Raw genomic sequence first — 13,271 nt, forward strand, 5'->3', positions numbered from 1 at the left:
CCTGGGGTGTATACCATCCGGTCCAGGTGATTTACTATTCTTCAGTTTGTCAATCAGTTTCTTCCACTTGACCAACATCTTCCTAGAGGAAGAACTGGAAGCCTGAAAGAAAATAGGTGAGGTGGACCAACAGTGGGCCAAACTGAAAGGAGCTATTACAAAGGCAACAAACCTGTATGTTAGAAAAGTTAACAAAAGTAAGAGGAATAAGAAACTGATCTGGTTTTCAATGGAAGTAGCTGAAAAAAATAAAGGCAAAAAGGACAGAGTTCAAGAAGTATAAAAGACCCCAAAAAGAGGAGCATAGGGAAGAATAGCTGGTGAAACTGAGGAAGAGGAAGAAAGAAATCAAGAAAGAAAAAGGTCACGTGGAAGAAAGGATTGTCAAAGAGGTAAAACAAGGTGACAAAAAATGTTGAGATATATCAGAGAAAGAAGGAAGATCCGTAATGGTATAGTGAAATTGAAAGATGACAAAGAACAATGTGTGGAGAGAGACAAAGAAATGGTAGAAATATTAAACAAATACTTCAGTTCGGTGTTCACTAAAGAAGACCTTGGAGAAGGACCATTGCTCATAGACAAGATCATAGATGGGAATGTGGTAGATGAAACTCTGTTTACAGAACAGAATGTATGGGAAGAGCTAAGCAAACTAAAAGTGAACAAAGCCATGGGGCCAGATGAAATACATCCCAGGTGTTGTGGTTCCGGTTGCGACCCTCGCAACCGGATCCTTACCTTTCCGGGCCAGGGGAACGCCGGCGGGACCCGCGAATCATCCAGGCCTGCTTAGGCCTACACAGCAGCGTCTCCACGAGGGAGACGCTGCCAAACGCTGCACTGACCCCGCCCCTTAGGCCCGCGCTCGCGCAGAGGGACCCCTTTTAAAAGGCATCTGGCGCGAAAGCAGAGCCGGCCTCCTGCGCTGACGTCAGACGCCAGGGGGGATTTAAACCCGGCATCTGATCCCGGATTCTCGCCTTGCACCACGGTCGACTCTTCAGAGTGGTGAGTTGCGTTCCTGTTCCTGCCGTGCCTGCCTGCCTGCCTATTCCTGCCGGTCCATCCGCTTGCCTGTTCCTGCCTACTCGTTCCTGCCCCCCAGCCTTGGCTCTCTGCCACAGCTGTTCCAGCCCAGGTTCTGGAGATTCCTTGGATTGCCTTCTGGTTCTGATCTTGGTCTGTCTCCCGGTCTTGCCTTCTGCTGCCTGCCTCGATCCTGGTCCGTTCTTCCGCCTACGCCTTTTGTCACTCTCCTAAGTCCCAGTGGCTGACTCCTCATGGGCTCCTTCCCGGGTGGAGGTCGGCTTCCAGGGCGAAGACACCTAAGTCCCAGTGGTCCGGGTCCCCACAGGCTTCTCCTGGAGGGATCGCGGACTTCCAGGGTGAAGCTCCTTTGCCTTCAGCTGCCACGCCGCCTACCGACCGGACTCTACTAACGGAGACCTCCTTCATCCAATCTCCAATCAGTCAGACCAAGGATCCACGTCTCAGTTCACAACAGTTTGCAAGGCCATGGATCCGGCGGACCTTGCAGGCCTCCAGGCCATTCCCGGAATGGCTCAGCGTATTCAGCACCAGCAGCAGTGTTTGGACGCCTTGACCGCAACGGTCGAGTGCTTGGCTAACCGGCTGGACACCCCGCCTCCAGACCCGGTCTTGGTACCAGTTCCACCTCCAGTGGTGAGCGTAAATACTCTGACCCAGCTACCGGCCCCGTCCTGCTTCTCAGGAGAATCCTGAGTATGTCGGGAATTCTTGAACCAGTGTTTCATCCGGTTCTCGTTACTTCCTGGTCAGTTTCCTATGGATTCAGTCAAGGTGGCCTATATCCTCTCTCTTTTGGATGGATGGGCTCTGAGCTGGGCGTCGCCCATGTGGGAGCGGAGAGATCCTATGCTGGACAACCTTGATCTGTTTTTGGAGAATTTTAAGCTGGCCTTCGACGAACCGGCACGTATGCCACCACCACCTCAGAGCTGCTTCAACTTCGTCAAGGAACTCGCCCATTGGCGGAATATACCATTGAGTTCCGCACCTTGGCACTGGAAGTAGGTTGGCAGGACGACTGTCTTCGCGGAGTATTCCTGGAGGGACTCTTGCCAAGGATTAAAGATGAATTAGCCGCCAGGGACCTCCCAGAGGATCTCAATGTGCTAACTGATGTAGCAGGACGCATCGACCAACGTCTCCAGCAGAGAAACAGGGAGGGGCGGCCCCCGCGCCGGATGGCTCCGTTGGCTCCAGCTTTCTCTAGGCCATTAACACCAACAACCAAGACCGCCTCCGCTCCTCCGGAAGGTTCAATGGAGGAACCCATGCAGCTCGGACGTACGTCTCTTTCTTCCAAGAAGCGACACCGTCACGCCTTGGGGTTATGCCTGTACTGTGGCGGGAAGGGCCATTTCCTAGCCCAGTGTAAAGGGTGTAAGGGCGGAAAACACCAAATCCTAGAGGAAACCGGGGAGCTTCTCCTAGGCTATGCCAACACTGCTCTTCAATGTACTGTACCTGTGACCCTGAGGTACCCGGGGGGGTCTTTTGAGACTCTAGCTTTCATTGATTCCGGGGCAGGGGGTAATTTTATTCTCCTGGATTTTGTGAAACAACTTCAGATTCCCACGTTACCTCGCAAGCCTCTGCTGCTGATCACGTCCATATGGGGTACTGTTCTTCCTGGGAATATTTCAACGGTGACCGCCCCGCTCACATTACAGACTGGAATTCTACATTCTGAGGAGATTCCCTTCCTAATTCTAGAGAAAGCGGTACACCCAGTGGTTCTCGGACTACCCTGGTTGCAACAATACTCCCCGGTAATCCATTGGGATTCTTTACAAATTGCCCAGTGGAGTTCTCATTGCTTCAAGAATTGCATTAGCAGACCCGTGGTTCATCGAGTAATGCTGGCACATACTGACGTGTCCCTGCCTATGCCCTACGCGGAGTTTGCAGACGTTTTTTCTAAGGAAAAAGCAGAGATCTTGCCACAACATCACCCGTTCGACTGTGCAATTGAACTCCTGCCCGGAACCACGCCACCCCGAGGAAGGGTTTATCCCTTGTCTCAACCAGAGACACGAGCAATGTCAGAATACATTGCCAAGAACCTAGCCAAAGGGTTTATTCGTCCCTCCAAGTCTCCTGCCGGGGCGGGATTCTTCTTTGTAGGGAATAAGGACGGCTCTCTAAGACCTTGTATTGACTACCGAGGCTTAAATGCAATTACCAAGAAAGCATACAACCTAGTCCGAATCCATCCCGGGGATGAGTGGAAGACCGCCTTCAACACCCGGGACGGACACTATGAATACTTGGTAATGCCCTTTGTTGTATAATGCTCCGGTGGTCTTCCAGCACTTAATGAACGAGGTACTCCGGGAGTTGTTATATTCCTCGGTGATTGTGTATCTGGATGACGACCTCATCTATTCCTGAGACTTGACCTCCCACCGTCAACACGTCAGACAAGTGTTACAGCTCCTCAGGGACAATCACTTATACGCGAAGTTGGAGAAATGTGTGTTTGAATGGGAGTCCTTGCCGTTTTTGGGATACATCATTTCTGCAACCGGATTTCACATGGACCCGGACAAAGTATCAGCTATTAAGAAGTGGTCCCGTCCTACGGGTCTGAAGGCTCTGCAACGATTCCTGGGGTTTGCGAACTTCTATAGACATTTTATACCTCAATACTCACGGTTAGTGGCCCCGTTGACCGCTCTGACTAAGAAGGGGGCAGCTGCCCGAGTATGGTCTAATGAGGCTTGTCAGGCCTTTGAGAGCCTCAAGGAGGCTTTCCTGCTTGAGACTTGCTTACACTATCCGGATCCCCTTCGACCCTTTTTTGTGGAGGTAGATGCATCAAATATAGCAATAGGAGCTGTGCTATACCAAACCTCCAGCACCGGTCGTTTACTACTTTGTTCATACTTCTCCAAGACGTTCACCCCCACGGAGTGCAACTACAGTATAGGGGACAAAGAACTGTTGGCCATCAAAAAAGCAATGGAACTTGCTCCCACCAGACCTCAGGCTCGAACAATGCCTGAGCACCTTCAAAAAAAGACTTAAGACCTGGTTGTTCAACCAAGCCTTTTCTTAACTCAGCTCTCTTATCAAATCTACCACTAATAGACTACGCCCTTAGCTAATCGCTATTTATGCCTTCGTTCTAGCAAATCCGCCGTCTTAACACCTAATCACCATGCCGCTATTTGTACCAACGTTCTAGCTCCAAATCCCGGTGCCCTATTCTTAATCTCCTTCAGTACACCCGGCTAGCATTAGGCTAACCGACCAAGTCTCTTCCTCCTATACATTTTGTTAAACCCAGTTCTTTGTTCCCAAGTTTGTTTATCCTGGTTCAATGTAAGGCATTCTCATGTCATGGTTATTGTTGGAATGTAAACCAAAATGATTGGTAACTTTGTTACTTGAATATCGGTATATAAAAGTGCTAAATAAAATAAATAAATAAATAAATAAATAAATAAACTGGCATTCGAAGAATGGAGACAGTGGCTGGAGGGAGCCAGCCATCCCATCACAGTGTATACCAACCACAAGAACTTGGAGCTCCTGTGCCAAGCCCAATGATTAAACCCCAGGCAGGCTCGCTGGTCTCTGTTCTTCAATCAATTTGATTTTGTGCTCAGATACCGACCAGCTTCTAAAAATGTCCGGGCGGAATCATTGTCCCGCAACTCTATATTGGAGGAGAAGGACGATCCTCCCCAGTACATCATAGATCCTGCCAAGATCAACTTGTTCAGCACCACGGTAACTGCTCACAGGAGAACGGTCGTTTCCCGCAGAGATCGCAAGAAGGTCTTAAGCTGGGCTCATGATTCCCTCACGGGCGGTCATGCGGGTAGAGAAAGAACCCTCGACCTTCTTAACCGCTATTACTGGTGGCCAAATGTGTGACAAGATGTTCGGCTTTACGTGGATTCTTGCCCTACATGTGCCAGGCAGAAGCCATTGAATGGGCGTCCCTGGGCCTCTTACAACCCTTGCCGGTGCCCACAGAGCCCTGGACTCATATAGCCACCGATTTTGTGGTAGACCTGCCAGTCTCTGAGGGGAATACGGTTATTTGGGTTACAGTAGACCGTTTCTCTAAAATGGTTCACCTGGTTCCTCTGCCCAAGCTCCCTTCTGCACCCAAACTAGCTCTACTATTTTCACAGCACATCTTTCGAGCCCACGGTCTCCTGCAAAGCATAGTATCCGATCGCGGGCCCCAGTTCACTGCCCGATATTGGAAGGCACTATGCAGGAAATTCGGAGTACAGTTAAACCTATCCACAGCCTTCCACCCTCAGAGTAATGGGCAAATAGAGCGAATGAATCAATCTTTAAAGACCTTTCTCCGCAGCTTTGCCAATGAAAAACATAATAACTGGACTGCACTACTTCCATGGGCTGAATTTTCGTACAACAACCACACCCACTCTGTTACCGGGAAATCCCCTTTCCAGGTTGTCTTTGGACGGCAACTCAGGCCTCCAGTCCCGGTGCCGATGTCTGTCTCCTCTCCGGCAGCCCAATCATCGGCCCTCCAGTTACATAACCTTTGGAGGACCGTACAATGGAAGCTATAGAAAGCAGCTATTCTGGCGCAGAGAGTGGCCGATCAACATCGGCGCCCCGCACCTGTTTTTCTACCTGGCGATAAAGTCTGGTTGTGCGCTAAGAACCTTCATCTGCGAGTACAGTCGCGGAGATTGGCACCCAGATATTGTGGACCATTCCGTGTTGCAGAAAGAGTGGGCCTGGTATCATACCGACTTCGCCTGCCCACCACATTGCACTTCCACAACGTTTTCCACATATCCTTGTTGAAGCCTGTGGTACTCTCCAGATTCCATCATCCGTTACCTGACCCAGCCTCTCCTCCAATACAGGGCGACGCCACTTATCAGGTTCGTGAAGTACTGGATGTTCGCTTCTACCATTGTCGTTGGGAGTACCTGTTGGCCTGGGAGGGGTGTGGCCCTGAGGACAACACCTGGGAGCCTGCTCGAAATATCCTGGATAAATCCCTGTTACTCCAGTTTCACCAGGATAACCCTGAGAAGCCGGGTCCTTTACGGAGGGGGCGTAAGAGGGGGGGTACTGTTGCAGTTCCGGTTGCAACCCTCGCGACCGGATCCTTACCTTTCCGGGCCAGGGGAATGCCGGCGGGACCCGCGAATCATCCAGGCCTGTTTAGGCCTACACAGCGGCGTCTCCACGAGGGAGACGCCGCCGAACGCTGCACTGACCCCGCCCCTTAGGCTCGCACGCGCACAGAGGGACCTCTTTTAAAGGGCCTCTGGCGCGAAAGCAGAGCCAGCCTCCTGCGCTGACATCAGATGCTGGGAGGGATTTAAACCCGGCGTCTGATCCCTGATCCTCGCCTTGCACCACGGTCGACTCTTCAGAGTGGTGAGTTGCATTCCTGTTCCTGCCGTGCCTGTTCCTGCCGTGCCTGCCTACCTGCCTGTTCCTGCCTGTCCATCCGCTTGCCTGTTCCTGCCTACTCGTTCCTGCCCCCCAGCCTTGGCTGTCTGCCACAGCTGTTCCAGCCCAGGTTCTGGAGATTCCTTGGATTGCCTTCTGATTCTGATCTCGGTCTGTCTCCCGGTCTTGCCTTCTGCTGCCTGCCTCGATCCTGGTCCGTTCTTCCGCCTATGCCTTTCGTCACTCTCCTAAGTCCCAGCGGCTGACTCCTCACGGGCTTTTCCCGGGGGGAGGTCGGCTTCCAGGGCAAAGACACCTAAGTCCCAGCGGTCCGGGTCCCCACAGGCTTCTCCTGGAGGGATCGCGGACTTCCAGGGTGAAGCTCCTCTGCCTTCAGCTGCCACGCCGCCTTCCGACCGGACTCTACTAACGGAGACCTCCTTCATCCAATCTCCAATTGGTCGGACAAAGGATCCCCTTCTCAGTTCACAACACCAGGATACTGAGAGAGCTCAGAGATGTGGTGGCGGGTCTGCTGTAGGACCTTTTCAATAGATCCCTGGAAACGGGAGTTATGCCATGGTATTGGAGAAGAGTGGCGGTGGTCCCACTTCACAAGAGTGGTAGCATAGAGGAGGCTGGAAACTACAGGCCGGTTAGCCTCACATCAGTGGTGCGAAAATTCATGGAGATGCTGCTGAAAGAAAGGAACTATCTACAATCCAGTGGGTTGCTGGCCCCAAGGCAGCATGGATTCACCAGGGAAAGATCCTGTCAGACAAATCTGATTGATTTTTTTGATTGGGTGACTAGATGATTGGATCAAGGAAGAGTGCTCTATGTAATCTACTTGGATTTTAGCATAGCTTTTGATATGGTCCCACATAGGAGGATTGTGAATAAAATGAGAAGCTTGGGAGTGAGCGCCAACGTGGTGGTGTGGATTACAAACTGGTTGACCAATAGGAGACAGCGCATAATGGTAAATGGAACCTACTTTGAAGAGAGATCCATGTTAAGTGGAGTGCCACATGGATCGGTGTTGAGACCAGTTCTGTTCAATATCTTTGTGAGTGACATTGCGGAAGCGATAGAAGGTAAAGTATGTCTATTTGCGGATGATCCTAACTTCTGCAACAGAGTGGACATGCCTGAAGGAGTAGAGAAAATGAAATATGATTTAAGAAACCTGGAAGAGAGGTTGAAGATTTGGCAGCTGGGATTCAATGCAAAGAAGTGCAGAGTCATGCAACTGGGATGCGATAATCCGAAAGAGCTGTATGTGATGGGGAGTGAAAGAATGATGTGCATGGATCAAGAGAGGGATCTTGAGGTGATTGTGTCTGGAGATCTGAAGATGGCGAAGCAATGTGATAAGGCGATAGCTAAAGCCAGAAGAATGCTGGGCTGCATAGAGAGAGGAATAACCAGTAAGAAAGAAATACGACGAGTGAGATAATCAAATTTGCAGATGACACAAAATTGTTCAGAGTAGTTAAATCACAAGCAGATTGTGATAAATTGCAGGAAGACCTTGTGAGACTGGAAAATTGGGCATCCAAATGGCAGATGAAATTTAATGTGGATAAGTGCAAGGTGATGCATATAGGGAAAAATAACCCATGCTATAATTACACGATGTTGGGTTCCATATTAGGTGCTACAACCCAAGAAAGAGATCTAGGTGTCATAGTGGATAACACATTGAAATCGTCGGTTCAGTGTGCTGCGGCAGTCAAAAAAGCAAACAGAATGTTGGGAATTATTAGAAAAGGAATGATGAATAAAACGGAAAATGTCATAATGCCTCTGTATCGCTCCATGGTGAGACCGCACCTTGAATACTGTGTACAATTCTGGTCGCCGCATCTCAAAAAAGATATAATTGCGATGGAGAAGGTACAGAGAAGGGCTACCAAAATGATAAGGGGAATGGAACAACTCCCCTATGAGGAAAGACTAAAGAGGTTAGGACTTTTCAGCTTGGAGAAGAGACGACTGAGGGGGGATATGATAGAGGTGTTTAAAATCATGAGAGGTCTAGAACGGGTAGATGTGAATCGGTTATTTACTCTTTCGGATAGTAGAAAGACTAGGGGACACTCCATGAAGTTAGCATGGGGCACATTTAAAACTAATCGGAGAAAGTTCTTTTTTACTCAACGCACAATTAAACTCTGGAATTTGTTGCCAGAGCATGTGGTTCGTGCAGTTAGTATAGCTGTGTTTAAAAAAGGATTGGATAAGTTCTTGGAGGAGAAGTCCATTACCTGCTATTAAGTTCACTTAGGGGTAGATTTTCAAAAAGCGCGAATAGGCCTACTTTTGCTTGCGCATCAGACTCAAGCAAAAGTACGCCTGATTTTAGTAGATACGCGCGGAGCCGCACGTATCCACTAAAATTCCTGGATCGGCGCGCGCAAGGCTATTGATTTTGTATAGCCGGCGCGCGCCGAGCCGCGCTGCCTACCCCGTTCCCTCCAAGGCCGCTCCGAAATCGGAGCGGCCTCGGAGGGAACTTTCCTTTGCCCTCCCCTCACCTTCCCCTCCCTAACCCACCCGCCCGGCCCTGTCTAAACCCCCCCCTTACCTTTGTCGGGGGATTTACGCCTCCCGGAGGGAGACGTAAATCCCCGCGCGCCAGCGGGCCTCCTGCGTGCCGGGCCGCAACCTGGGGGCGGGTACGGAGGGCGCGGCCACGCCCCCGGACCGCCCGGGCCGTAGCCACGCCCCCGTACCCGCCCCCAAAACGCTGCCGACACGCCCCCGAAACGCCGCGACGACCGGGCCCCGCCCCCCCGACACGCCCCCGACACGCCCCCCTCCGAAAACCCCGGGACTTACGCGAGTCCCGGGGCTCTGCGCGCGCCGGTAGGCTTATGTAAAATAGGCTTCCCGGCGCGCAGGGCCCTGCTCGCGTAAATCCGCCCGGTTTTGGGCGGATTTACGCGAGCAGGGCTCTGAAAATCCGCCCCTTAGAGAATAGCCACTGCCATTAGCAATGGTAACATGGAATAGACTTAGTTTTTGGGTACTTGCCAGGTTCTTATGGCCTGGATTGGCCACTGTTGGAAACAGGATGCTGGGCTTGATGGATCCTTGGTCTGACCCAGTATGGCATTTTCTTATGTTCTTATGTTCTTATGTTCTTAAGGAGGTAATAATGCCCTTGTAGAGATCCTTGGTGAGGCCTCATCTGGAGTATTGTGTTCAGTTCTCAGCCTGACATGGGACGATGCTCTCATTACATGTTGATTTGCATAATGGCGTCTGCCAGAATTGATGTCAACATTGACATCATTTCTGGCAGACAGTCCCGTGTTGGGCTGAGACTAGATTGGCATTTCCTGAAATTATATTCCATGGTGGCTATTTAGTGTTCACACCTACTATATTCTATGAAAACACAAGATAAGCTTTTGGACTATATTTTGCTACTAAATGCAATATTTTAATTGCAAAGAAAACCCCAAAAAACTAAATAAAAACAAATTATTTGGTTCACAGCTACAGACCAATGATTATAAATAAGGCAGAAGTAGGTATAAAGTGTTAATAACATTTTCTCTGATGATGCCTAGTACGATGGTCTGTTTAACATAGTTATGTTTGATTGATGAGGAGGAATATTGTTGTATCACATAGTTCATTCCTTCCACCATGCTCTAATATAACTTAGTTCTGACCTGGGTGAATGTGCTTGCCCACACGATTGCCTTCTCATTAATGGTGAAATCTTGCCCGGAAGGAGCGTAAGGGTTAATGCTTCCAACAATTTCATTATTCATCATCCCATTAGACAAATAAACCACATTTATAATATTATAGCCAATTGCAAGATCTCCATTCTCATCAAAAAAGATGTCTTCCCCCAGAATGTTCTTAAAGTGGACGTTCCTCAGATATTGATGCAGCTAAGAAAGGAGGGGAACATCTTGAGTAATGCGTCTAATTGCCATATTGATTGTTCAAAAACATTTCTATGCTACCTAGGTGGCATACAATAAGAAATATGGATAAAATAATATCGTTAGACACAAAATGACACAACTTAAGAACATAAGAAAATGCCATACTGGGTCAGACCAAGGGTCCATCAAGCCCAGCATCCTGTTTCCAACAGTGGCCAATCCAGGCCATAAGAACCTGGCAAGTACCCAAAAACTAAGTCTATTCCATGTAACCATTGCTAATGGCAGTGGCTATTCTCTAAGTGAACTTAATAGCAGGTAATGGACTTCTCCTCCAAGAACTTATCCAATCCTTTTTTAAACACAGCTATACTAACTGCACTAACCACATCCTCTGGCAACAAATTCCAGAGTTTAATTGTGCGTTGAGTAAAAAAGAACTTTCTCCGATTAGTTTTAAATGTGCCCCATGCTAACTTCATGGAGTGCCCCCTAGTCTTTCTACTATCCGAAAGAGTAAATAACTGATTCACATCTACCCGTTCTAGACCTCTCATGATTTTAAACATCTCTATCATATCCCCCCTCAGCCGTCTCTTCTCCCAGCTGAAAAGTCCTAACCTCTTTAGTCTTTCCTCATAGGGGAGCTGTTCCATTCCCCTTATCATTTTGGTAGCCCTTCTCTGTACCTTCTCCATCGCAATTATATCTTTTTTGAGATGCGGCGACCAGAATTGTACACAGTATTCAAGGTGCGGTCTCACCATGGAGCGATACAGAGGCATTATGATATTTTCCGTTTTATTCACCATTCCCTTTCTAATAATTCCTAACATTCTGTTTGCTTTTTTGACTGCCGCAGCACACTGAACCGACGATTTCAATGTGTTATCCACTATGACGCCTAGATCTCTTTCTTGGGTTGTAGCACCTAATATGGAACCCAACATTGTGTAATTATAGCATGGGTTATTTTTCCCTATATGCATCACCTTGCACTTATCCACATTAAATTTCATCTGCCATTTGGATGCCCAATTTTCCAGTCTCACAAGGTCTTCCTGCAATTTATCACAATCTGCTTGTGATTTAACTACTCTGAACAATTTTGTGTCATCTGCAAATTTGATTATCTCACTCGTCGTATTTCTTTCCAGATCATTTATAAATATATTGAAAAGTAAGGGTCCCAATACAGATCCCTGAGGCACTCCACTGTCCACTCCCTTCCACTGAGAAAATTGTCCATTTAATCCTACACTCTGTTTCCTCTCTTTTAGCCAGTTTGCAATCCACGAAAGGACATTGCCACCTATCCCATGACTTTGTACTTTTCCTAGAAGCCTCTCATGAGGAACTTTGTCAAACACCTTCTGAAAATCCAAGTATACTACACCTACTGGTTCACCTTTATCTACATGTTTATTAACTCCTTCAAAAAAGTGAAGCAGATTTGTGAGGCAAGACTTGCCTTGGGTAAAGCCATGCTGACTTTGTTCCAATAAACCATGCCTTTCTATATGTTCTGTGATTTTGATGTTTAGAACACTTTCCACTATTTTTCCTGGCACTGAAGTCAGGCTAACTGGTCTGTAGTTTCCCGGATCGCCCCTGGAGCCCTTTTTAAATATTGGGGTTACATTTGCTATCCTCCAGTCTTCAGGTACAATGGATGATTTTAATGATAGGTTACAAATTTTTACTAATAGGTCTGAAATTTCATTTTTTAGTTTCTTCAGAACTCTGGAGTGTATACCATCCAGTCCAGGTGATTTACTACTTCAGTTTGTCAATCAGGTCTACCACATCTTCTAGGTTCACCGTGATTTGATTCAGTCCATCTGAATCATTACCCATGAAAACCTTCTCCATTACGGGTACCTCCCCAACATCCTCTTCAGTAAACACCGAAGCAAAGAAATCATTTAATCTTTCTGCGATGGCTTTATCTTCTCTAAGTGCCCCTTTAACCCCTCGATCATCTAATGGTCCAACTGACTCCCTCACAGGCTTTCTGCTTCGGATATATTTTTAAAAGTTTTTACTGTGAGTTTTTGCCTCTACAGCCAACTTCTTTTCAAATTCTCTCTTAGCTTGTCTTATCAATGTCTTACATTTAACTTGCCAATGTTTATGCTTTATCCTATTTTCTTCTGTTGGATCCTTCTTCCAATTTTTGAATGAAGATCTTTTGGCTAAAATAGCTTCTTTCACCTCCCTTTTAACCATGCCGGTAATCGTTTTGCCTTCTTTCCACCTTTCTTAATGTGTGGAATACATCTGGACTGTGCTTCTAGAATGGTATTTTTTAACAATGACCACGCCTCTTGGACATTTTTTACTTTTGTAGCTGCTCCTTTCAGTTTTTTTCTAACAATTTTTCTCATTTTATCAAAGTTTCCCTTTTGAAAGTTTAGCACGAGAGCCGTGGATTTGCACACTGTTCCTCTTTCAGTCATTAAATCAAATTTGATCATATTATGATCACTATTGCCAAGCGGTCCCACCACCATTACCTCTCTCACTAAGTCCTGTGCTCCACTGAGAATTAGATCTAAAATTGCTCCCTCTCTCGTTGGTTCCTGAACCAATTGCTCCATAAAGCTATCATTTATTCCATCCAGGAACGTTATCTTTCTAGCATGTCCCGATGATACATTTACCCAGTCAATATTGGGGTAATTGAAGTCTAATAACCAGAAATGTGGAACCCAAAACAATTCGATTGATAGCCTATGAAGGTGTCAGCAAGCCTTGACGTTATATGTCACTTTCAAGTAGACACTAACCGGTCTTATCTATCATCCACCTTCATCATTACTTTAATGCAACAAAATATTTTTTCTTTTTTCAATAAATTAAAACAGTCCTCCATTCATGTAAGCAGGAATGACTCTTTCATATGTAATT

General features: G+C 47.5%; 1 protein-coding gene across 1 annotated transcript in view; it reads right to left on the minus strand.

Annotated features, from left to right (window-relative positions):
- The window catches only part of LOC115081095 (vomeronasal type-2 receptor 26-like), a 69,006-nt gene that overhangs the window by 29,452 nt on the left and 26,283 nt on the right, over positions 1-13,271 (minus strand). Inside the window, exon 4 of the mRNA XM_029585606.1 lies at positions 10,137-10,364. Coding sequence (XP_029441466.1) covers positions 10,137-10,364 — 228 coding nt within the window. The remainder of the gene's footprint in view (positions 1-10,136; positions 10,365-13,271) is intronic.

Source organism: Rhinatrema bivittatum, chromosome 19 (genome assembly GCF_901001135.1).
Source record: "Rhinatrema bivittatum chromosome 19, aRhiBiv1.1, whole genome shotgun sequence".
Classification (NCBI taxonomy): Eukaryota; Metazoa; Chordata; class Amphibia; order Gymnophiona; family Rhinatrematidae; genus Rhinatrema; species Rhinatrema bivittatum.